Source organism: Antrostomus carolinensis, unplaced genomic scaffold, assembly GCF_000700745.2.
Source record: "Antrostomus carolinensis isolate BGI_N321 unplaced genomic scaffold, ASM70074v2 scaffold34121, whole genome shotgun sequence".
In the NCBI taxonomy this organism is placed as follows: Eukaryota; Metazoa; Chordata; class Aves; order Caprimulgiformes; family Caprimulgidae; genus Antrostomus; species Antrostomus carolinensis.
The window spans coordinates 7,701-33,271 of NW_010292547.1; the positions used below are offsets into that span (position 1 = coordinate 7,701).

Sequence of the window (25,571 nt, forward strand, 5' to 3'; positions counted from 1 at the left end):
CAGTGGAGGTGGGACATAATTTTAACATTTTCTGTAACTATATCTATATTTCTGGTAGCCAGTAAAATATTCATTTTGCCCAGGAACGTGACATATGCTGGGTCTGAATACCAGCATTTATGACTGATGTTTAAAGGCAATTCAAGCAGATTTGGGGTTCTTTTTTCTTACGTGAGCTGCTGTGGTCTAGTCAAGACAACTTTTAGTAACAGCAACCATGTGGAAGTATTGTCTTCCCACAATTAGAGGTTAAGAGTTGACAGCAAATGAGCCAGGGATTATAATTTAAAAGCAAGAAATGCTTTGTGCATGGTGAAAACTAAGGAATAAAAACTCGTGGTGTAATGCATCTGTCAGAACTAGATGCAAGTAAAAGATAATGTATCTTGCAGCGAGAGACATTTGGATTGTGTGTATTTCGCCGAGCGCAGGAGCAGTTCCTCCTATTCCATAGAAGCTGAGGGTTTTGTTCAGTGGGTACTGATGCTCTTTTAGCAAGCTTTTACCTCTCTGCTTCCTGAGGTCTGACATGGAAGAGAAAAGCTTCAATAGGCACCAGCTGCTCAATGGACCCTGTCTTTTCAGAGCATTGCTCGCCTTTCTTCGTTCCCAATTAAAATGTGTGTTAAACTTAGCTTTTGTTTGAAGCAGCCGGCGCTGTGGTATTAATGTAAAAGGAATGTGCTCCTCACCCTTTCTCTCCCTTTTTTCACAGGGTCAGCATTCTTCAGGGGAGGACATGGAAATCTCTGATGATGAGACCAACCCTGCACCCATCACCAGTGCAGAATGTGCCAAAACCATTGTGGTGAACTCCTCCGTCAGCAACACAGCTGTGATGGCCCCGTCGATTCCCCCCTTGCCACCACCGGGATTCCCTCCTCTTCCTCCTCCTCCTCCGCCACCTCCACAGCCAGGCTTCCCGATGCCTCCGCCGCTACCTCCACCACCTCCACCCACTCACCCCGCTGTCACCGTCCCCCCGCCTCCGCTCCCTGCTCCTCCTGGGGTCCCTCCGCCTCACATCTTGCCTCCGCTTCCTCCGTTCCATCCTGGCATGTTCCCTGTCATGCAAGTGGATATGATAAGTGTCTTGGGCAATCAGTGGGGTGGCATGCCAATGTCCTTCCAGATGCAAACTCAGATGCTGAGTCGCATGATGCAGGCACAAAACACGTACCAGTATCCACCTTTCATGACGGGCCGGATGCAGTTTGTGAATCTTCCACCCTACCGCCCTTTCTCCATGGGAGCAGCTCTTGGTCGTGGACAACAGTGGCCACCACTGCCCAAATTTGACCCCTCGGTTCCACCACCGGGTTATGAGCCCAAGAAGGAAGATCCCCACAAAGCCACTGTGGATGGAGTTCTCCTGGTCATAGTGAAGGAACTAAAGGCTATCATGAAAAGGGACCTGAACCGGAAGATGGTTGAAGTGGTGGCGTTTCGGGCATTTGATGACTGGTGGGACAAGAAGGAACGTCTGGCAAAGGTAAGCTTTCACATAGTGTGTGCTGGGTCCTGGGGAGAACTGTTCTTAGTGCTTGTGGCCAGGGCACGGGTAAGCAGGGATGTGGAATTGACTTTAAAAAAACCCCACAATCCTAAAATGTTATGGTAACTAAAACAGAAGCAAAAAATAAAGCCATGGAATAGCTTTGCTGTGAGAAACCCCATTGCTTGAGGCTGCTGAAGTTAAATGTGAGGCCTGCATGTCCCTGTCCCTCACCTGCCTCCATGCCTCCCCACGGGGCTGGTCTTTGTGCCGAGGCAGGTGACAGGAGTGTGTGCTGGGAGCAGCAGACCTCAGCCTGCAAATACCTGGAAGGTGCTCCCTCACTACAGGCACCTCCCTTGGGACAGGTTAGCACCTGGGTATTTCACCTGGCTTATTTCCATGGTGTCATTCCATATATGCAGGTATTTTATGCTGCTTGCCAGCAGAGCAGACATGGGCTGGGAATTTTAGTCTTTCCTGGTCATTGATGGAGGTACCCTGCATGGAGTTATCTCTGAACATGTGTGGAGCCATAACTGCTCACCTGGGTGTGAACTGCTGCTCTGTTTCACACCATCCTGCTGATTTGAATGTGAGCTTGAGGAAGAAGTCTTGAGTTCTCAGCATCATCCCTCTGTGGATGATGCTCCTGGGGGTCTCCTCCTCATCCCCTCCAGCTTTGGGGCCACCTCAGGGCAGCCCTTTCTGTGCCAGGGACTAAGTGCAGTTTGTGCCTTGCGAGGATCTCAATGATCATGGTCATCGTTGGCAGCACGTTGTCCAAGCCGGCTTGTGTGGCTGCTCTGCTCATCTCAGCAGGATGCAGCTGGGGCATGATCCAGGAGGGATCTGCAAACGAGCTGGTTTTCCAGCTGTGTCTGAGAGGACTGTAATATCCTTACACAGGCATCTCTGAGAAAGGGCATCACTGCAGCCACTGCTGTCCCAGGGCAGGGTCACTGGCTAGGTGACCTTCTGAGTGTCACTGCAGCCCCATGGTGCATGTTTGCAGACTTTATCTGCTGGGGGGGAGCTTGCACACTCCTGTTAAAGCTGAAGTCCACCAAGCAGTAGTCACAGGATGAGGCTGGCTGCTCCTACAGACAGAGTCCTCTCGACTGTGCTTCTTTCAGGAGTGATGGTGGGGCTGCTTTTGCCCACTGAAAGCCCAAGGTTATTCCTTTCCCCTCATCTCCTTTCCCTTTATACTCTCGGTGCAGAATTTCCAGGGCTTGAAATTTTAAAAGTCTAGCTGTTTTTTTTGTTTGTTGGTTTGGTTTGGTTTTTTTTTGTGGTCTGTGGCACTGCTGGCTGCTTCCAGGAAGGGGTTTGCAGGAGGAAATGACCCCAAGATCAGGAGACAAATGTACAAGGGCTTCTCACATCTAAGAGGAAGCTGAACTTTAGCTCCAAAAAACTCCAAAAATTCAGATGCAACAGGAGTGTTTAAAACCACCAAGCTCCTATTTCATGTTCCCTGCTTTGTGTGATGAGATCGGTGGATATTTCCAGTTCTCTGTGCTCCTGCTGCTTCCCCAGTGCATTTACACAGGAGCAATTAACTCAAAAGCTGAACGTTGGCCAAATACATGAGGAGTTCCAAGGATTCGTTAAGAAAATTGCTTTGCATGAATCGTCTGAGACTTTCTCAATTTAAAGTATCAATACCTCAGCCAGCAAACAGCTCTGTGATCTAGAATGTAGTGAATTTGTCACTGCCAAAAAAACCCCTAACACTATAGAAAGGTTTGTACAAGCCTCAAAATTACTATTACAGTGAATTATTTAAAAAAACCCAAACAAATAATCAAAACAAACAAACAAAAACTTCCAACAAACTAAACCACAACCTGCAGATGCATCTTCTGTTTGAGATGCCAGTTTTCAGAGCGGTATCTTCACCACCTGCTTTTGTAAGCCAGTTGGGTGTTGACTCTAGTGCCTGGGAGAGCTCCTTGGCTTTCCAGAGAGGTTGGTAATGCTGCTGCTTAACAGCTGTTTTATGACTGTAATTTGCTCTGGCTTAAAGCTGGCCGGCGTGACGTGCAGTGAGAAACCTGGTCTCTCTCCTCCTGACTAATGCTCAGAGCTCCTACCTCCTACCAGCAAGCGTGTGCTGGCAATTTTGGAGGAGGCCTCTGAGTTTCCAGGGCAGTGAGGGAAACAGATCCAGCAAATAGTTGCAAAAGCAGCAACTGAAGTACCTAAGAAAATGTTTTAAACCAGACATTCCGCAATGAAGAAGCAGAAGCAAGTTGAGGCAGGTCTTGAGCAGCTGCTCGGGCTCTTTTGTATCCTGAGCTATGGTTGGATTTAGCTCATTCCTCCCTCACCTGGAATTTGCAGCCCACTTTGGGAAGGGAAGCTGACGGTTCCGCAGCAGCTTGCCATGGGTTATGTTGGATGTGAGCAGCCTAATTGAAAATACAAAATTCTTGCGTGGAATAACACTTGTGCTTTCTGTCCAGGAACAGAAATGCCAGAACCGTTGCAGCTTCAGGGCACTGCTTGGAGAAGCCTCTGCCAGGCCACGTGTTACTGTCGTGTGCAGAAAAATCACAGAGATTTCAGAGCCTCCTTTCTGCTAGGACTGGGCACCCTGACATTGGTGTGGGACAGGATTCCTTCTCAGCCATAAGCTGCCTGCTTTTGCCAAAGGAAAACAAAATATGAGTATTCAGCTTGAACTGTACCTTCCTGTTGCTGGTGTCTTTATGCACACGTGAGGATGAACCATCTGGGCTCCTTGGTAGCAGCTGGAGCTCCCCACGTGCTTTGCCACCACACTGATTTTTCTAGAACAGATCAAGACCTTCAGGCACTATTCGAGATGAAATGGGCCTCCAAAACAGGCCCTGCATCACCCCCATTTCCTCCTTCCTGACGGTTTGAATTGGAGCTCCTCATGTTTTTCCTTGCTGATTGACAGTAGTGAAAGAAATTATATTATTTTCAGAGGTTTGGAAGTATAAATAAGGCAGCATATGTGCTTGTTTACATCTTTTTTTCCTTAGAAATAGATGAGGCAGATTTGTAGGGAGAGATAATATCTTTTAATATCTCCTATCCTTGGACCATCAGCTGCAGCAGCCCTCCTGTTATTTCACAGAGGAGATCAAAGCTCATCTTTGGAAGCGCGTGAGCTCCACCATATGCCAGCTCCTACAGTAGGTGTGTTCCTCTTTGGTCAGAGGTTTTGCAGGTCTGCTATCTCCCTGACCTTCCCCAGACACAAGAGCAGAAAACCTCGTGGGTTTCTTTTTAACCCTGACTGACAGACAATGTTCAAGTTTAGTAGGACAGTAAATATTATCTACGCAACGCTACTGCTGGCAGCCCAACCTTCAGCAGTGCCCAAGAAGGCAACACATTTGTCACCTCCTATGCCTCAGTTTCTCTCTTTCTCTCTGTTTTTTATCTGCTGTGTTCCATCAAAGGAATTGATTTGGGCAGCTGATTGACTGCCAAGAAGTATTGTGCCACAGGTAAAGAGTGGGAAGGCTCAAGGGTAAAGCTGGTGTCGTAGGTCAGGCAGGATGGAGAACATATGGAGTGAAAGCTGCTAAGGAGCATGTTGCTAGGGAAGGCAGCACGTAGCATGGAGCTTGTCTGTCTGAGCCAGGTGAAAGCTTTTCCCTGTTCCCGAATCCAGTCGTAGGTTTAGGTTTGAAAGCCTGAGTAAGATGCATTAAGCAGAGTGCCAGGAATAACCAGTCATCCCTGGCCATGGGGTGCTGCTGCCTGGATTCTCTGCTTGATATTCCCATTAGTCTTGTCTCTTATTAGCAGGAGACCTGAGCTTACACTTCCTCTCTGGTGATTACAACCAGCTTCGGCAAATTAGCTCTGTTAATGTCTGTAAGAGAAACTGACTTTCAGATGGTGTTTCACCACTGGCTGATGTCTGTGAATGTTGCAGCCGGTGCCCTTCGCTCAAGAAGAGCGTGGCCTGACACCGTGCGTGATGCTCCCCTGGATCATCCACCTCTCTGAGTTCTGAATTCCTGCTCTTCCTTCACACCTCAGCTCTGCTGAAAAGGGATTTGTTGTGGCTGAAATGAGATGTTTGTGTGCTTTCCCTCTCACGTGTGCTTTCTCTGTTGCAGGCATCTCTCACTCCAGTGAAGTCTGGAGGAGAACTGGAGGAAAAACCGAAGCCGAAGGATCGAATTGCATCTTGTCTTTTGGAGAACTGGAACAAAGGAGAAGGCCTGGGATATGAGGGAATCGGCTTGGGCATTGGGTTACGAGGGGCCATCCGGTTGCCATCCTTCAAGGTAAAAACAAAGATCTGTCTTCATTATGCTGACATTCCCTAAAGGAGCATTAGGAGGACAGACCTCTCCTCTCTAGGTTTGTGCCCTACAGGCTGGTTTGCCATGCTGTGAGGGTTGCTTCTGACAGCATCACTGGTAACTCACCAGTATAATGTAAGAGCAAGGATCCTCTTTCCCAGCCTTGGTTTTTCATCCCTGACTTGTGTGAATTGTCTGTGAAGAATCTCCCTGCTCTGCCGAGCAAATGGGACATTGGCCTGTGTGTAGGACACAGCGCTTCAGCATCGTTGTAAAAATATGGTTATGCACTCGTAGTGCTTTACACAGTTATTTCTTTGCAGTTTGACAGCTGAGTCTCACCTGAAGTTTGATTAAAAGTGTTCTCTGCCTCATGTGTGAGTTTACAGAATCAGACTTGGAAGCACAGGGTCACCTATTTTAAAGAGCATTTGCATAAAAAATGAGAAGTATCTTAAATACACAGGAGGTGGGAGGGAGGGAGGGTAGAGGGCTTCCCCGACATTAGGGTTTTGAATGCACAGAAGGTGCAAATAAAGGTTTGCGAAGAGAGATTCTGCTGTCTTCATTTAGAATAAAACTTGCTTTGAGGTTCTTTGAGATGTCATAGGCTCAGGCTCTCTTTCTGTTCTGCTACATCTCAGACACATGCATTTGTCAAGAGTTTTCTCTGTCAGCTTCAAAGTACCTGGTGATGACATGCACCATGCTGGTACCCAGAGTGTTTTGATGCAAATTAAAGGGGCAGAATTTCATTCACAGTGAAATTCTGTTTGCAAGCAAATAAAGGGATCAAGAGCAGGGGAAGTGGCTCTTGGTTTCTGGCTGTAAGTCACCATGGCAAAGTAAAACAGTAGCAATTTGCTTAAGAAATTGATTTCTGCTGTTTCTAAACTTTTAGAAATGCTAATTGTGTCTTTTGTTCAGGTGAAAAGAAAGGAGCCACCTGAAGCTGCCTCAGCAGGAGATCAGAAGAGAATCCGGCCTTCTACATCTGTCGATGATGAAGATGAAGGTTTGCAAACCACATTTGTTTGAAACACGAGAGCAGATGCAAACCACATGCAAGCTGAATTCTTTTAAACTTCACAGTAGTGTGCTCACTTAGAGTTAGACACAGAGTCAAGGATCTGAGCCAAAACCCTGATTCTCTGATCAGCTGGGAGATGTCTTCTCTGGATTCAGTTATCTTAAATTCACTGGTGGGAAATTTAAGACCCACATTTGATGAATAACTCATAACCTATTTTAGTTCTGGTGATGCAGAGCTGGTCACCCAGCAGAGGGAGCTCAGATGAGTTCATGGACTGTTCTGGGGCGTGCTTGCAACTCACTGAGTACTTGTGGAAGAAAACACATAAGAAACAGTTTGTCCTGCATTTGATTTTAAAACCAAAACAAAGTTATTTGACAGAAAAATCTATTTGAAAATATTTTAACATTTTTTTCCTGGAAGTGGGGAAGAGTAGAGATAAGACAAGGCTTTGAATACCCTTTGTTTTGCATCAAAAAGAGGATTCAGGTTGATTTAGACTACTAAGTGGTTTTGAAGCCAAAGCACAGGGTTTTGTAAAGTCCTTAAATAAAACAAAAAGGCATTAAATTCAGCTTACCTGATCTCAGCCATGTCATGTCTCCTAGCTGCTCTACCTGTAGCTTGTCAGCTCTGGCCATCCACATTTTGCCATCCTGGGCGTTTCAACACCCTGCACCCAGTCTAGCCCTCACTTGTGCTGTGAAATTAGTGAATCCCTGTGAGCCTGGGGACTCCCACACCACATGGGCACATTGCTCCTAACTTTAATCTTGCCAAAGAAAAGATTTCCATTACGTGCTCAACTCTCCCTCCCTTGCAAGGTATTTGATGGCAATTTCCTTCTTGTTTTTGCTTTCCAGAGTCAGAGAGAGACAGGGATGCTTCTGATACAACATCTGACCTGTCAAAGAAGGATGCAGAAGCGGTGGGGCTGAGGCGACGACCAGCAAGGCCGCTAGAGCTCGACAGCGAGGGAGAAGAGGGAGATGAGACATCGGGGAAAGAGGAAGAGTCCTCCTCAGAGAAGGAAGAGGAGCAGGAAGAAGAGGGAGGCTTGGTGAAAGCAGCACCTGCCAAGGTGTGTTGATTTCTGATTGCAACTTTGTATGCTGTCTGTCATTAAAAGAGGGTGTAGTCATTCCAGATGCCAAAGTTACCTTCTGTAGAAGATGTGTGCTCCTCTTAGAGTCTGTCCTGAGAGAACCTTCCCTCTTTGGGTTCTCTGATCAGTGTCTCTGAGAGTCACTGGTGATTACTACAGTGACAGCCAGCTCTCAGACACTGTTCATTTTTGGCAATGCTTTCTTGCAAAGGAGGAAGACGAGGATGATGAGGAGGATGAAGATGATGAGGAGGATGAAGATGATGATGAAGACGATGAGGAGGATGAAGATGATGAGGAAGAGGAGACAGGCATAGACACAAGTGACAAAGAGGAGGAGCAGGACTCCGAGGAGGGTAAGCGGTTCCAGCGGAAGCAGCAAGCACAGCCTTTGTGTCAGGTGTGACCTTCTCCTTTTTTCACTTGTGAGCTGATTTTTTTATTTGTGCACCTTCTCTCACCGAAGGGCCGTTGTAGATAAGATAATGCATACAGGTATTTCTCATTGTTACCTGTGAGGCTTCCGTGGCCCCTCAGGCTGTGAGTCCCTTTGCAATAGCTCTCCAACCCCTGAGTGTCTCAGCCCAACTTGACAGAAGGGCAGAGGTCTGAAAGCCAGCTGAGTTTGTGCTTGTTTTATGAAGTGTGTCTGGCTGGGAGGAGAAGAGACCAGATTTCAAACAGGGGTAATTGAGCTGCTAATAACTTTCTATCCTATCAATCAATTCCTGCTCCAGAAGGTGGTAGCTTCCACATTTTAAAGCAGTGTGTGAAGGCAGCAGAAAATCTTAGTATGACTCCAGTAAAGAGGCAGTCCACCAAGAGCCCCACGTGAGCAGAGTGTCAGGCAGTGCTAGCTCTGCTGCTCATGGAACTGCCAGTTGTGTAAGCACCCAAATACATGGATTATATGTCTCTGCAAAAATAAATAAATTGAGAGGCAACTCTTTCAAACCCACACACTGCTGTTGATGCTGTTTCCATGCTGTTACAATGTGGAAGTGATATTTGCTCCTGTAGCAGACCCAGATTGTTTAATAAAGTCAGAAAGCAGAACTAATGGTAATTTATTCTTCTTGTAGACGTAGCGAGTCCCTCGTCTTCCAAGGCTGAAGTTGAATCATCCGATGAAAGTGAGGGCTCCTCTGAATTTGAGTCAAGTTCAGATTCAGATGATGAAGATGAGGAGGATGATGATGAAGATGAGGAGGAGGAGGAGGAGGAAGAAGAGGAGGAGGAGGTAGCAGCTGAAGATCAAGACAGAGAAGCCATGGTTGCTGAGACAGAGCATGAACCTGCTGGTCATGAGCTTCCTGATGATGAGAGGGAGACTATTTTGGAGCTGTATCCTGTGGATGACTACATGGATGCAACAGGCTTGGGACTCGCAGAGCCAGCTTTGGCGGTGAAAGATGAAGGCATGGAAGAAATCAAGGCAGGGGAAAGTGAATGTGGTGAAGTCCCAGAGGCATCTATTGCTGCTGAAACTCTGAAACACTTGGTTATGGAAAGAGACCAGGAGACAAAACTTGCACTGTCTCCCATCTGTAGGCCAGGTATGCCCTTCCATGTGATTTGGCATTTTTCACCACATTTTCAAGTACAATATTCTCACAGCATCCAATATGTATGGTTTTGTATTTCCTTTGTTGTCTTTCTTCCTCCAGTCTTGGCTCTAGGCTAGGGGCTATCTGTACAGAAATCTGTGCTGAACATCCCTTCCTAGTATGGAGCTCTACACAAGCCATCTGCTACTAAAAATACTGTGGTTATTGTATCCAGAATCTTATCCTGGGCCAGTTTAGTTAGTGTCCTACAGGAGCTGAACAGTTGTCATCGTCTGAGGGTGACTGATTGGATGGTGTGGTGGCTGAAGCTCAAGATAGAAAATCCATGACTGCTAAAACAGAACAGGAATCTGTGCTTAATGAGTCACTACTGGCTTTTCTTGATTTTAATTCTGAAGCAGTATGTGACTGAGAAGCTATATGGGCCAGGTGAGTGGAGTCTCAGAATTCTATCTGGTTCCTGATTTTATTATTTGTGGTGTTTTTTTACTTAGTCCCTTCAAATGAGTGATACTCTCTGGTTTTCTGGAAGAAGGAAATTTTCTTCATTCAATACAGAGTTGTAGTTAACCCGAGGAAATTAGAAACCTTTTACTAAAACAGGAGAGAGATGCATAGAGGTTGGCAAATTCTGCAGCTAGAGGGGATTTTAAAAGTTAAAAACAGGAGCCAACAGAGAGAGCACATATCTAGTGTGGCCTCCAGTGTGAGCCTTGGACTGGACTGGTTTAAGGACTGGGCAGTATTGTGGCACTTGGAGCGCTGGAGATCCAGTCTCTGCACGGGCTGTCACTTCTTGGCTGCCATAAAATCTGAAAGCTGTAAAAAAGCAAAATGTTAAACTGGGCTGGGCAGAGAAGAACCTGTTCTGCACAGATTAGTACTAGAACAGGTCGATGTGCAGAAAGGATATAAATTTGGGGAGACCTGCATTTGAGCACCTCGACATGTGGAATGAGCTTTACAGGCAAGCTGTGGGAGCAAACTCAAACTGCAGCATTCTTCTCATGCAGCCCAGCCCAGTCAAACAGGAGTTACAGGGATTGGACCCTTCTCCAGTGACTCTCCAGTTTGTTCAGCACAAATGAGGAATGCCTCCCTTCCAACTTCCCAGGCCTTTTCACCTGCTTTTGCTTTCCCACTTGAAAAATGTTATTTTGAGCTGCCTAACAAGATTCATTGTTGATTCCTTTTGGCCCTGGCCCTAAGCGGGTAAATAAACTCCAGACAAATGAGCCTGCTGCAGAGAGAGCAGCATATAAATTGCCTCATTGATACCATCTGAGTGTCTTCTCATTCATTACAAGGGCTTCCCGTTTCCTTCATGTGTTGTTCAAGAGCATTACGCTCCTCCCTTCGCTGCTCCCTCCTTGGAGAGCTGAGGCTGCTTCTTGGCCTTGCAATTAGTTTACCTTCCCACATTAGAAAAGCTGATAGCTTGGGGCTCTGACACCTCCCCTCCAAAATCCTCGCCCCACAATCCACTAATTCTTTTTATGTTTTTGCAAAAGGTGGTCAGGGGTTTTGAAAGCAGAAAACCTTTGTTCTGGCCTGTGTTGTAGCTAATCCTCAAATTAATAGCGTGTTTTTTTAATGGTCCATTAGGGATGTCTGTGGTAGCATCTAATTACTCCACGCTCTGTGCCTCCAAAATGTAAAGCATTGGAGTTTTTAAAGCTTCCCAGTGGAATTGAGCTGTTCTGTAATTGCAGCATCTTAACCATGCCTTTACTGGCAAGTGGCGAGTGACTGAGTGTGAGCAAAGCTCCTGATCCTCCTCTCTTTTCCCCCTTTCAGAGGAAGAGTCCGAACCTGCTGCCATGCTGGAGCCAGAGGTACAGGAAACTCCAAAGCCTGAATCTCAAGATGAGGAGGAGACACTCTGTCTCTCAACTCCAGTGGGAGTCTTTGGAGAACCTCTGCCCAATAAAAGCAGCTTCTTTAGCAAGTCTGAAGACAGCAGCTTAGAAACTCATGTTAAAACAAAACTGCCCTCAGCAGCAGAGGAGGACGACCGGCTGCCTCGCACGCCTGGACGGGAGGTGATGATCCATTCAGAGACTGATACTCTTTTGCTTCCAGCCCACAAGGTGCCATCCTCCATGCTTCCCTTACCATCGACTCCTGGTAAAGAAGAATCTTTAGTCCCTCCAGAAAAGTTCCCTGAACAATTAATGGTGACCAAAACGTCCACAGAAGAGGAGATTCCTAGGACTCCTGGGCGGGACATTTTGGCCAAGTCTTCACACCCCCTTGCGAAGTCACAGAGCACGGAGACTGTGCCAGCCACACCAGGAAGCGATGCCCCTCTTACGGGAAGCAGCTTGACCCTCAGTTCCCCTCAAGTCCCAGGGAGCCCCTTTTCCTACCCATCCCAGTCTCCTGGCATTAGCAGTGGCATTCCTCGGACTCCTGGGAGAGATTTCAATTTCACGCCTACTTTCCCAGAGGCTGGTGCTACCATTCCTTGCCTTCTGTCTGGCAAGAAACAGTCAGAGGATGAGCTAGATGAGAAACCTTTTAAAGAGCCTCTTGGTGCTTCCCTTACGATCAGCATGAACAGTGTTCCTTCCCCTATCCCCTTCGCCAGCCCCCCACAAGCAGATTTCCACACGGACATGGGTTTGCCACCTGATGAGCCAATACCTGTAGCAGCCCTGCCATGCATGCATGGAGATGGAAGAATGCCCATTGAGGAGTGCAAGGCAGAAGTAAAATCTGTTTTGCTTTCCCCAGAAGTACCCACTGGTGCTTCTATTCTTCCTCCCCCGCCACCACCTTCTGTTCTTCCCAAAAGGAGGCCAGGTCGGCCAAAACGGTCACCACCTTCTGTCCTCTCGTTGGATGTGTACTCGAGCAAAACCATAGAACCTCCTCCTGTGCCAGTGGCCTTGGTGGAAAGTGCTGTGGGCAAAGAGCTGTTGAGTGGACATCCTGATGCTTTCTATGGACTGAAAGACCCTGAAGCCGTCACCCTGGACTTCAGGAATGACGGTTTCCATGAAAAAATAGCAACTGAGACAGTTGCAGAGAAACTGCCATTTAAGGAACTGGAGAACCAATGGAATGAAGACTTCAAGGAAGAAGACTCGAAACCTAAAAGACAGTGGCGAAGGCAGAAGAAGACACCTGAGGATCTCCCAGTTATTCCTTCCCCTGAGTATTCCCCACCCCGGCCTCAGTTCAGGCCACGCTCTGAGTTTGAGGAGATGACCATTTTGTATGATATTTGGAACGGAGGCATAGATGAGGAAGATATCAAGTTCATGTGTATCACGTATGACCGCTTGTTACAGCAGGACAATGGTATGGACTGGCTCAACGACACCCTGTGGGTATTCCATCCTTATATCCTTTCTCGCTGCGTTACACAACACGTGTAAGGTGAACTAGATGGTCATTGTGTAGGAGTTAGAGTGCAAAGACTAAGCTTGGTGGTGGAAGAAGCATTTGCTTATATCAGCAGGCAATTTTAGACTGTTCTATTCCCTGCAGCTGCAATAGAAAAATACTGCAGAAGTAGCTGTTCTTGCTGCATTTTCAGTCTAGGACTGCAGGGAAGATCTGGATGCTCCTCTTCTGGGCAGGTTTCCTTGCTAGTTGGAGAAGCTTCTGTCTGCATTTAAACCAGATTTTTTCTTTTTTTTTTTTTTCCCAGCTTGCCTGTGGAATTTCCAGTCTGCACATACAGGGCTTTAACTTAGGGCTAAAACTTGCTATAAAAATAATCTCACCATCTGTGCCCAAAATAAGTCAGTGGTGCTAGCAGCTTCAACTTGCTTCGAGTCTGAAATCCGAATCAAAGTAAAGGTTTCTAAGTGGCACATCAGGGACAGACACGGCTCTGGGCTGGATGGGGCTGGAATGTACTGTTAGTGCTGCAGCAAGGAGCGTGTGTAGCACTGGCTGGGGCAGGATCTGGCCCCATCCCCTCTCTCCCTGCCCGTGACCAGGTAATCAACAGCACAGACTGTTGCTTTTAATATTTGGGAGCATTATTGGGACACACAAGCTGTCTCAGAACAAGGCTTGATGTGTGTACAGGCACCAGTAGTGACCTCCAGAGCAGAGCCTAGAAGACTGTTTTCATAACCTGAGAACTAGCAGTGTTTTTAGGAGGGTTATATCAATTTATATGCTAAAGAAGACAAACACACCGCCTTGTGTGTTGCTAGAGATTGTGTGGAGTTAAAAGATCTCATCCCTTAGTCCCTGCAAGACATGAAAACAAAAGCAGAACAGCCCAAACAATTTAAACTGGTCAGTGATATGATACTAACAAAAAACAAGTGGAGCTCAGTACTGAGCTATGAGGTTTTTATCTTTTCTTTCTCTGTATCTCAAAGGGCAAATCTGAGATAAAATTTACAATTTTCTGCCTTTTCATACCAGTACAATAGTCTTGAATTAGATTTGTTTAATTGTTTAAAGGAAATACTCTAAAAGAATGATGAAATGCATCACCTCCAGTAATTCTCAGTCTGTGTCTGCCCTGTTTGGAGAAGCAGTTCCAAAACCAAACGAGATGCAGTGCAGGAGTGATCGGCCGTGCCGTGGTGGGGACCACAGCCACGTAGTGGAAACACTTGAAATCTGTTTCCCTGTTGATAAGGGTTATTGTAACAGCAAATTTACAGTCACTTTTTAAATAGTTTAAAGATCATCTGCAGCCAGTTACGGGTTCATCCTGTACTGCACCATGATAGGTGTGAAAGTACCTGCAGGGTTCACCTGCTTTGCAGCAAGCTCACACCTTGGCGCTCTCAAGGCCATCGCTTCTTGCTTTTTATGGTCCTTCTGCTTTGATTTCCTGGTGTTAAAGATGCGTTAGGACTCACAAGGAGCATTTTTGGGTAGATCTCAATCGTCATAGGCATCATAGCTATATTTTTGGGTTGAGCTGCCAGTAGTACAGCTCCACTGCCCTTCCAGAAGCCAAAGACCTGAAGGTGCCTTTTGCCTGCAGTGAGTCCTTGCCAGGTCGGCTGCACATCTTCTTGACTGATCAGGACAGTGGGATTTGAAACATCTGCACAGGGTCTTACCCTTCCCATCAGGGTCTGAAGAAGCTGATTTACCAAGGCTGGTGAGAGCATCATCTCTTTCCAAACCCTTTGGGCTGAGGAGCATCTCTCACCCATCTGTGCTGCTTCTAGCCCTAGTCAGTGGGGATGGTTGCTGCCGTGAGATCAGCGCGGTGTCTTCAGGGCTTGAGGTGGCTGCTGGGAGTTTCTGGAGGTAGAACAAAAGTGTGTCACTCAAACCAGAGAAAATGTTGCATCCAGATGGCTGGGCAGCTGCTGTCTGTGTACATAGTGGGTGCTGTGGGGAAATCCTTTCTCAAACAGATTTCTCTTGACAGCTTAACCTTTTTATGTTTAAATTTTCATTATCTCTCTACTTTAGTTTCCCAAACCATGCAGCTGAGAAGAAAAGACCATGCTTAGTTTTCCTGTAGGCACGTGGGTTTCAGTAATGTTTTATTATTTTTCAATAATATTGTTATTTTTTGCAGCAACCCCTAAAACCTTTTTAATTTTCCAAGCTCCTGGTGTTAGCTCCATGTAGCTGTAGCAAGTCTTGTCTGATATCCACCGGTGGCTGTGTTTCTCCTTAACTTCTTTCCACCTACTAGCTTTTCTACCCCCAAGAAAAAGAAGCGGGATGATGGGATGCGGGAGCACGTGACGGGCTGTGCACGAAGTGAAGGCTATTACAAAATTGATAAGAAGGACAAACTTAAATACCTCAACAATAGCCGAGCTTTTGCAGAGGAGCCTCCAGCTGACACGCAGGTGAGGACACGTCCTCTGCTGACTCTCGGGGCGTGAATGGGATTTGGTTTTATGTCGTTTCACGCACAGTGGATGCTTCCTGCCTTTTGGCAAGGAGGGAGTTGAAGATGTTGCTACGCCCGTGTCAAACTGGCCATCTGGGAGCTTCCAGGGAGGTGTCACTGTTTGATGTAAGATGTTTTAGGAGGCCACGTGTTCTGTGGTGATGTGTTGCAGCACCAGGGATTGCTCACAGGGAAGCTGCAGGGTGTTGAGTCCGTTGGGTCAGCTTTGATCATCCATTTGTCTTCTCAGGGTATGAGCATCCCTGCCCAACCTCACGCTTCCACCCGGGCTGGCTCCGAGAGGCGATCAGAGCAACGCAGGCTCCTCTCCTCCTTCACTGGTAGCTGTGACAGTGACCTGCTCAAGTTCAACCAACTCAAGGTAGGTCACCCTGTAGATTACTGCTTTGCACAGGGGCTGGTTGGGAGCAGGAGGTCAGGGCAAGGGACCTCCTGCCGGTTTGGTCTCACCTTGGTGATGGCCATCACAGGATGGGGCGCTAATCCTAGAAGAGGATTGAATGGTACCTGGTTCTCCTGTACTTCTGTGTAATACAAATAATTTACCTAGAGAAACAGGAACAGAGCAGTCCCAGGGAAAACATGACACTTGGTCCACTGTGCTCACTTGTGAGAAGCAGAGGCATGAGCCAACTGATAAATGGCTATAAATAAGAATATGATGATTACAGAGCTTGAACCCAAGTCAGAACCATCAGGGTTCTGCAGAACAGAGACCAGTGGCCTCAAAGGGTCTGTTCTCCTCAGCGTATGGTCAGTGGTAAGAACTCAAGTACTGCAACTGTGCGGGACCTCCCGTGACCTCTGTCCTGCCTTCCTGTGACCACAAAAGAGAAGGAAACTAAATCAGGTTGAAGTACCCCAGCACTGCTTGTGGCTTGGAGCGTGCTGCAGGTGCTGAACACGTCTTTCCCTTTCTGTGCAGTAGTTAATTCAGGGTTGGGGTTTTGGGGTGGGTTGTTTTTTTTTCACACAGTTCCGGAAGAAAAAACTAAAATTCTGCAAGAGCCACATTCACGACTGGGGCCTTTTTGCTATGGAGCCCATTGCAGCTGATGAGATGGTGATTGAATACGTGGGTCAGAACATCAGGCAGGTAAGCTGGACTGCAGGTGACATCTGGGCAAGAACCAGCCCTGAAAGAAGTGCTCAAGTGTGACAGCAGGGGTTGGAGTCCCTGCTGTGAGGCATTCACCCTGTGAGCTAGGCAGAGGTTGGCGTATGGTTTGGGGGTACAGGGGTGGGATTTCAGTGACCCACAGAAACTAAACACTCAAATCCTTAGGAAAAAAGCTCTCAAGAAGCCCACCCTGAACTTGTCTGTTTTCAGTTAAGTCTGTTCTCTTGGGATATTTGGGATCATGTATCTGTTGAGCGGCACAAGCACAGCTCAGGTGAGCATTGTGTAGATCTCTGCTCATGGATCACTTCTGCAGCCTGTCCTGACACTGCACGTGGGGTTTTCCGTAGGTCATTGCTGACATGCGTGAAAAGCGATACGAGGACGAAGGCATCGGGAGCAGCTACATGTTCAGAGTCGATCACGACACCATCATCGATGCCACGAAATGCGGAAACTTCGCCAGGTTTATTAATCACAGTTGCAATGTAAGTATCATGTTTTTTTCATGTAATTGTTCTCTGACGTACTGATAAACCCACTGAGTCCTTGATAACTTTGGAGACGTGTTCAGAAGTAGCAGAGGGTCACAGAGTTATGATTAAATGTTAATGAGCTGCAGCAGATCAAAGAAGTCTAAACTAGTGTAAAGAGATTTGAGAGACCTGAGAAGTGAAACAGTGAGGCAGAGTATGCTCAGAATCCTCCTGACAGTGTTGGGAGACTCTGGTGGACACTGTTCAAACATATCTAACAAATATTTCCTTAAAACAAACCCAGTTTTAGCATTGTTATTCTGCTGTGGGAACAGTCTCCTTCTAGTGTCCGCATGGGAAAAGTATTCTCTGCCCCAGCAGGTAGAGAAGCTGCTTTCCCCTCTGCTCTGTGCTGCTGTCCATGCTCAAAGGCTTGGCTGCCCAACCAATTTATTAAGTATTAGTTGAACTGCTCTTAGTCTGTGACAAGCTTGGTGAAGCATCATCCAGGCTCTTTTGTACCACAAATGACCAGAATATGGATATTTTGGAGGAGCACAGGGAGGGCTGCTCTGTTTTCTGGCTTCACATCTCCCTCTCTCAGCTTCCCCTGGGTCCAGGCTCTGGAAGCGTGGCTGAGGCTGTCTAGGGGAAGGTCTGCCCTCTCTATTTTAACTTGGAATAATGGTGTGGAGGCTGGGGAGCCATGGCCATCAGGAGCCTAAATCATTCCCTGTTCTGTCACCCTTGCAGCCAAATTGTTATGCTAAAGTGATCACAGTGGAGTCTCAAAAGAAGATCGTCATCTACTCCAAACAGCACATCAATGTGAATGAGGAAATTACCTATGACTACAAGTTTCCAATTGAGGATGTAAAAATCCCGTGTCTATGTGGCTCTGAGAACTGCAGGGGAACCCTGAACTGAACTCTGAGGTTTCTCGTCACACTTGCACCTTCGGCCATGTCAAAACTGTGGTAACCAGGTGTGGTTGCACTTTGCCAAAAAAAAAAAGGAGGAAAAAAAAAAAAAAAAAAAAAAAAACCCAAGAAAAAAGGAAGAAAAAAAATTTAAAAGAAAAAAAAAATAAAAAAAAAAAGAGAGGAAAAAAAGAGAAGAAAAAAAACCAAGCAAGGTTCGCACTTCTGCCAGGATCACGAGTGAAAGCAAAAAGCGCACATGCTTACGAGGACTGTTCATGTTTCAGGTGCTCTTTCCTTTTCAGATCCAACACACACAAAAAGGTGACTACCGTTTTGTGGCATGGTCTATCCAAACACTAGCTTCTCTGTTCAGTCCCTACATTAATGCTCCGTAATGGGATAATGGTACCTTTTTTCTTTTTTTTTTTAAATTGTTGTTATAAATCTTCATCTTTTCATAAATGCTGCTACCTTTTTCTCATCAGTTTTGTTGGTTGAAAAAGACATTCAACGTTTAAATGTGAAGCAGAGACTGAAAATGCCATATAGGGTTTGTTGGGAGCTTGATTGGCTGAAATTGCACAGATTTCTCAGAGTAAGCTGTAAATAAATGTAAGGTTGATGTTACAGAGCAAGCCAGAGGCTTGAGGGTGTGTGAATGGGCGTGTGTGTGTGTGTGCTTGGGTGCGTGTACGTATGGAGATGTGTCCGCAACAAGACTATAGGTGAACTGTCCTGCCTTTTCGTTAGGGATGAGCCTGAACAACTCCCCTAAGCCAGACACCCCGGGGAAGAGTCAGGTCAGCTGCAGACCTCAGCTTAGCGCCTTGGGCTCGTCTCTGGTTTTCATATGCCACGCTGGTATGTTGGGGGATCAAAACCTCTGCACCCTTACAAGAAAAATACTTGGATATCGCAGTCGCTAGTAAGGAGTCGAGTCAGTTGTGTAGCTGTAGCATTGTGACACGGCGTGTGGCCTTTGGGGATGCTCGTTTCTTGGAGATCAGTTTGTCCTGCGTGCAAAAAAGGCTTGAGGCTGAAATTAAGTGGACGATTCAGCCCACGTTTACCCTGTAGAAATCTTACCCTCCTCGTAAGCGTACGCTACGGCCCATGTTTATAATAGAATTTTCTTCCTGTAGATGGGAAACAGGCTGATGTGTGTCTGGTATGAATTGTTCTTATTTTCGTCTGCCTTTCCCTGCCCTGACAGCATTTTACATGGAATATTTGCTCTGTCCTTGAATATGGGAGATGCCTCCTGTGATAGGAGCGAGCTGTGCCGTGCCGCTCTCCTCCCTCCGTTACTCAGTAACTTGCCCTGGGTTGGTCCCATCCCTCCAATAAGAACATAGTAAAAGTGTCCCCAAGAGCAGGCTGTGGAGAAATCCTGTCCTCCCCCATCTACAGCGTGAAAATGAATGTTGCTTTAAATTTGGAAGGTGTATTTTGAAATTATTTTTCAATGTATTTTGACCTTGTAGATGTGCTGAGGTGAAGGTTGCAGTCCTTCGAGGGGTTCCATTTAAAAATGGGGCAAAACACCAAAGAAATACTTCTTCTTTGGATGTGATCTGGGAATGTTAACACGACTGTTCAGGTATAGACAGGATGAGTTTTTCAACTTGCATTGAATTTCTCCTGCTTTAAAAGTAAAGACTAGTTGTATTAAAACCTTTTTAATTGACGTACAAGGGGAAGTTGCAATGCAATTATGAAATGGGAAGATTATCTGCATAACTAAACATCATCTCCCCACAGAATAAATTGCACAGCTGTATTCTTGTAGCCTTTTAAAATCAGTGATAACTGCTCTATGAGCACAGCTCCCCAATCAGGTTACAGCCTCACAAAAGAGTGTTCTGGAAGTTTTTTCAGCTGGTAGGTGGAATTGCCAGGCCTGCACTGCAGAGTGGAGCGATGGAAGTTAGAGCTCTGCAGCTGAATTTCTTCTTCAGAGAAAAGCTCTGAAAGAACAGGAACACACAGACAAGCTACGAGCTGCCTTAGTACCGCCTGGATTTCTGTCTGAGGGTGAGGAAATTGTCCCTGAGATTGGACAGTCCGTAGTCTCCTCTCTGTTTTTGTGCAGGTCTTGTTTTCTTGTTTCCCCCTCTCTTTGTAAATCTCTCCAGCAATTGGGTAATGGTGACCCAGAACCTAAATTTCTGAGAAGCACAATTAGTTTCTGTCATTGAACGTTGGTTGTAACTGCAGCGATGGCAGGAGCGTTTGGGAGTTAAACCAGCTGCTCAGTTTATTTTTGTTTTGTTTTTTTTAAATAAGGTTCATCTTCTTGTGTTGATGCTCCACTTGGCATCTCTACAGCTTGGCCTTTTACTTTCAAAGCTTTGGAAATGCACAGAAGTTTCCTGTGTCTCAGAACTGAAGCCCCCACATGTGGCAGTTCTGCTGATGTCCTTGGCCTTCTTCCCCTCTGGTCCCTCAAACCAGTGCATTGATGGTGGTTTTGTGGGGGCAGAGATACCCTAAATGGCCCAGCCCCATAGTATTTGTATTTCCCAGTGTGTCTCTGTGCTCTGGTTGGGATTAACCCCTGCAGTTTGCCTTAATCTTTGTTGAGGAGACGTAGAGAGGCAGGTCATGGTCTTCTGAAACAAGACCTACAGGTTGAGTTCCTTCACCACGTTTTCAGGAGCACCAAAGGGATTTGGGTGACAAAGACCATGAGCACCTGAATCACTTGGGTACTTCTGGAACTGACTGTAACTCATCTCCCTTTATGATCCCAGACAAATGATGTGAGTTTTTGGAAGGACTGAGCTCCCAGTAGCCCCTCAGGAGGAAACAGAGATGTTGGACCCGCAGCACTTATGAAAAATTACATTAGTCTGGTCTCAAAGCCAAAACTGAGGCTTCTTTTTTCTTCCCCATAAATCTCGACTTGCACAGTCCTCCCCATGCAGATTCTGTCCCAGACTGTGGAGCTGCCCCATGCCCCAAAGCAGCATTTTACAGTGAGGATGATAACTCTGGTTTAGTGATTTCCATGAGCTGCTGCAGTTGCCTGTAGCTGCCCCGTCCCTGCAAGCCAGCGGGGTCTCATGGGGCAAGGGAGCCCTCCAGCCATGGCCAGGGCTTGGGAAGGCAGCCCCATGGAAGAGCCTTTCTAATCCCTCCCGGGTACTTTGGCTCGTGGTTAGAAAGGGGTGAGGTGAGAGGAGAAAGGCAGAAGGTGAGTGATTCACACACCAGCCTGGATCAGACCCAGCGTTCTCCTCCCACGGTCAGCGCAGGCGCCTGGCACCCCATGGAAATAGTGACAAGGACTGAAGGGAAGCCTTACCCAGCGCGTGTCACGGGGACATTTGCTGAGGGGATGTTCACTGCAAAGCCTGTCCCCAGTTTATTTTCATTTAAATTGAAACCTAAGACAAAAATTGGAGAGGCATTGACTGTGCTCCCTACAAAACTCTCTTGCTGAGTGAAAGGACCCAGGAGAATAGCGCAAAAGTTTTGGAACTAAACTGTCAATCTTTGGTTTCCCGAGGTGAAGCTGGCTCAGTTCAGGGGCAGATGTCTCCGCAGTTGGTGTCTCTAGGATCGTGCTCTGTGCTCTCCAACCCCGCCTGCCGCTGCCCAACACCTCATTTATCCCTTCAGTTCCCCCCTCTCTGCAGTTCCAGTTGGTCCCAGTCAGTGCTCTGTGACTCCCGGGGGTCTGGGAGGGGAAGGGGCTCATCTTGCAGGTATTTATATTGTATAGAGCAGCTTATTTCTACAAGAAAAAACAAACCAACACCAACAACAAACATTTTTAAACTCCAACAAAGTATACAGTAGTTTCAGTTCTGGTTTTTTGTGACCTTTTTCAGGGATCATTTCAGTGCATTTCTGTATAAAATAAAAATTTAAGGAAAAAAAAAAGGATTTTGAAGTATAAAAAAAAAAAAAATGCATCTTCTGTACATAGGCAAACTCAAGAATCTTCTCTTCAAACACTGTTTCTTGTAGAAACATGTTGAAATTTTTTTGCTGATTTCTTTGTACTTCAAGAGCATGTAAATAATTTATTAAAAGTGACTATTGTAATTTGGGGTTCTTTTTAAACAGATTCCAGCTCTAAATCATGTCGAGGAGATGGGGAGGAAGAAGGACTAAGTATAGCAAAGGAGCTGGTGGCATTTACAGCTTGTGTCAAGCTTTGTATAATGTAAATTCTGTATAAATATGTTTTTTGTCAAATAAATAGATGGAATTAGAAGCATTAAGAAACTGAAGACAAAAAAAATTGCGAAGTCGAAGCTTCTTCTTTCCCCCCCGCCCTCAGTCTGAAACTAATGTGCAAAATCTATTTATTTCAAGTGAGGAAATGTGTACAGTCTAATAGACAAACCTAAAATGTATTTAAGCGAGTTTGCAACTGGATTTTTTTTTTTTCAATTTAATATTTGTTTTGTTTTTATGAGTTTCCTCCTTAATTGCCACTTGTAGTATTTGTCCAAGTGAAAAGAAACACATCGTAACGGACACTCTAAAACCAATGGGCAGTTTTAAAAGCAAAACGGAAGAACACCCAGCTCCCAATCCTTGCAGTTTTCTGGTTCTATAAACAGGTTGTTTTAATTCACAGTGTGAAAATAAAGAGCCTCCTTTAAAAGGAGGCAGGTAAAATGGTTTGCAATAAATGGAAAAAAAAAAAAAAATCCTATTTTTTTTAAGTTCCTTAAAAAAAAAAAAAACAACAACAATTCTGCTTTGAAGATTTAGGATTTCTGCTTTTTCTTTCGTTAAGCAAATTTATAAATTTAGGGATGTTTTGTGCATATAGAATCTGTCACCAGTATGTATCTTGTTTTGAAGAAAGTGTTTTTGTTGTGGATGTGTCATGCTGTATATATTTGTTCATATTTTTGTGAATTGAATACTATGTACCATTGTATTATAGTAACTTTTATAAAGCAAACCATAAATATACTGACTTTTCTTACAGAAAAATTAATGTTGTGCTTAATGTATAGCCAGGGCAGCTTTTTGCTCTCAGACCCGTGGTAGGAACCGTGAGAGCTCAAGGAACCAGATCCACAAAGAGAGACGGCCAAAGAACTGGTTTTCATCAAAATTTACTGAAAATTTGAATTCTGGTGAGCAGGAAATGACTTTCAGCATCGTGATATTGCATGGAAGAAATACATGGGTGATTTAAAGTTTAAAAATGTAAATTTTTCATAGTATTAAAAATGCTGAAGAGTTGAAGGACAACCGGGTGCTGACCCCACTGCCACCGTGACGGGTGTCCCGACCCCCTCTGACCTCAGTGGTGCTGCCTGGGTAGGTGAGGGGTCCCGGCTCCTGCAGCCTCGGGATTTTTTGGGGTTCACGTTTTTTTGTTTATTTTTTTTTAATTATTTTTTTCTTTAACTTTATGGAGGTGAAAGCCCCGAACCTACGAAGCGAAGTGTCAGTGTTGTGTTGCTGGTTGGGACCAGAGGCCCTTTGGTTTCTTTCTTTTAAATCAGTTTATTCAAATCTCAAATGAATTCTGTGACCTGTGGTTTACAGGAGGGGGAATTGCTGAGGTTTGATGTGTTTGAAAGCACAACCCAGAGCTGGCCGTGTGCCCCCCACCCTCCCTCGCTGGCGGCTGCTGTGAGTTTGGTGGTGGTCAGAGTCTCTGAGCTTTAGAAAAAGAGATGCTTGGGGCAGAAATGGATGGAGTGGCTGATGGAGGAGGAAATGAAAGAGACAGGAGAGAACCTGGGCTGTAGGTGACCCCAGCTCAGTTTTTGGGTTCTTTAGCTGACCACAGCAGTGGAAGGGATGGGGATGTGAGGCAGAAGGCAGCAGGGCTCAGCCTGGAGGGTGGCTGGATGGGGCAGAGGTTGGGCTGGTGGAAGGACTCATGTCCAAGGAGCCCATCCTGAGCCGAGGGCTTGGCAGGGGCTTTGGCTGCTGAGGGTTTGAGCAGCTTCAATCTTGGGGAGCAGTGGTGGGTGCACCGAGGCTTTGGAAGGTGGATGTGCAACAGTGGGGAGACCTGTGGGGACTGGAGACCCCGAGATGTTCTTCAGCAGTCCTGTACTGAGGTCTGCGGGCTCCTCAGAGAGTGTTCAACCTGCAGCCACAGTGAACATGGTGTAGAGGAGCTCCAGCCCTGACACATTAACTTACCAGACACTCAGGCTGTGACAGAAAAGGGTTTTATTGTGTTGGAGGAGAAAGTCCCCCTGCAAAGGACAGTGACAACCCCAGAGCGATGCCCAGAGGGGACTTTGCACATGCAGCCAGGATCTGAGCCAAGGAATCACTGCCAATGCCAGCAATTGCTTCATGAAACACGGGAGAAACCCCAACCCTTCATCAATTCAGGAATTTACAGGCATTAGAGCACGACCGTGTTGCCTTGGGAAGGCTGAAATGCACAAATTTGTTAAGTCTCATTCCAGAATGTTGTAGCTACTCTAAAATCATGTGTTTAATCGCAGCAAATTCAAACTCAAGATTGAGTCTAAAAGCAATTAAAATAAAATCTTACAGAATGAGATGTATGGAGAGGCAAACGCCTCCGTGCTTTCCTCTCCCAGCTTCCCCTGTAGCTAAAATTAACAGAAAACTTTGGATAGACTCAATGGAAGCACTCCAAGTTGTTCCTTCTCTCTTCCTCCATAGCTGCGTGTCTTTGGCACATGCCTTAAATCTGCCCTTTGTTAAGAATTTGGTGGTTTGGATCAGATTAAACTGCTTAAGAACATGTTTGCTGTTTCCCACGCTCCCTCTCACGAGGAGTCACTGGAGGGCAGCGCCGGGGCTGGGCTGGGGTTGGTGTTGAGTCCTTTTACATCTCCAACTTGGCAGTGACTTCCCTGGGTGTATGACACTTGGGTCTGGGCTATTTACCAAAACATCAGCTGTTTCCTGGTTCGTTTGTGAATCAGCTCGTTAGGGATGAGCGTGGTGTTTCTGCCGTCCTCTAGATGCGCTTGGTCTCCCCGTTGGGCTCCAAGATGGTCAGGTTTCCTCTGGCATCTTGATCCATTTCTATTGCTTCAAACAGAGACTTGAAGTTCCCAGCACCGAAGCCCTGTGGAGATGACAACGTTACAGACCATGGGGACGGGCAGTGGGTTCATCAGCTCAGAGCGACTGGGGAAGAACAGCACCAAGAACTGGCTGGGAGGTGGCCCTGAGATCTTGAAGCCAAGATCATAATGAAATCCTCAGACCAACCTGGTGGTTGTGCCGCTGGATCACCTCCAGAAAGACTGTGGGTCTGTCTTGAACTGGTTTGGTGAAGATCTGGAGCAAGTAGCCTTTCTCATCAAAATCCACCAGGATTTTCAGTTCCTGGAGAAAAGAAACAGGGCAACAGCTCAAAGATCCACAGCAGAGCAAGTGGCTCCCTCCGCGTCACCCTCATCCCAAGTGAAACACTTTGGGGAGCTGGTCCAGCCCTGGGCAAACCTTTTCCATGACTCACCGCCAGCTTGTCAATGTTCTCTTTCACTTTGATTTTGGCAGTTTTCAGCCTCTCCCGCAGCACCTGGTAGTAGCTGGATGGCACGTCCATGAACTGCATGCCGCGCTGCTTCAGGTTGGTGATCTGCAAGGCAGGAGGAACCCCAGCGTGGGTCGGGCGTGGAGCTGTTTGTGCCAGGAGAGTATCCCGGGATGGATGGCATCGGGAAGCAGAGCGATGCTTTCCCATGATATTGGCCAACCTCACGCATGGGGA

The 25,571-nt window shown here is 46.4% G+C and overlaps 2 protein-coding genes across 2 annotated transcripts; one reads left to right on the top strand and one right to left on the bottom strand.

Annotated features, from left to right (window-relative positions):
• Positions 1–715: 715 nt before the first annotated feature.
• Positions 716–18,040, top strand: SETD1B (SET domain containing 1B, histone lysine methyltransferase; the record flags this gene model as incomplete). The annotated part of the gene is made up of 13 exons (XM_010177015.2): positions 716–1,492; positions 5,605–5,775; positions 6,721–6,808; positions 7,690–7,907; positions 8,155–8,287; positions 8,669–8,671; positions 9,014–9,487; positions 11,297–12,847; positions 15,128–15,294; positions 15,589–15,720; positions 16,336–16,455; positions 16,830–16,967; positions 17,709–18,040. Coding segments are annotated over 13 exons (4,146 nt in total), but the record flags the coding sequence as incomplete, so codon positions are not given.
• A 6,769-nt stretch (positions 18,041–24,809) lies between these two features.
• Positions 24,810–25,439, bottom strand: LOC104517677 (4-hydroxyphenylpyruvate dioxygenase; the record flags this gene model as incomplete). The annotated part of the gene is made up of 3 exons (XM_010177016.1): positions 24,810–24,920; positions 25,067–25,183; positions 25,317–25,439. Coding segments are annotated over 3 exons (351 nt in total), but the record flags the coding sequence as incomplete, so codon positions are not given.
• Between the last annotated feature and the right edge of the window lie 132 nt (positions 25,440–25,571).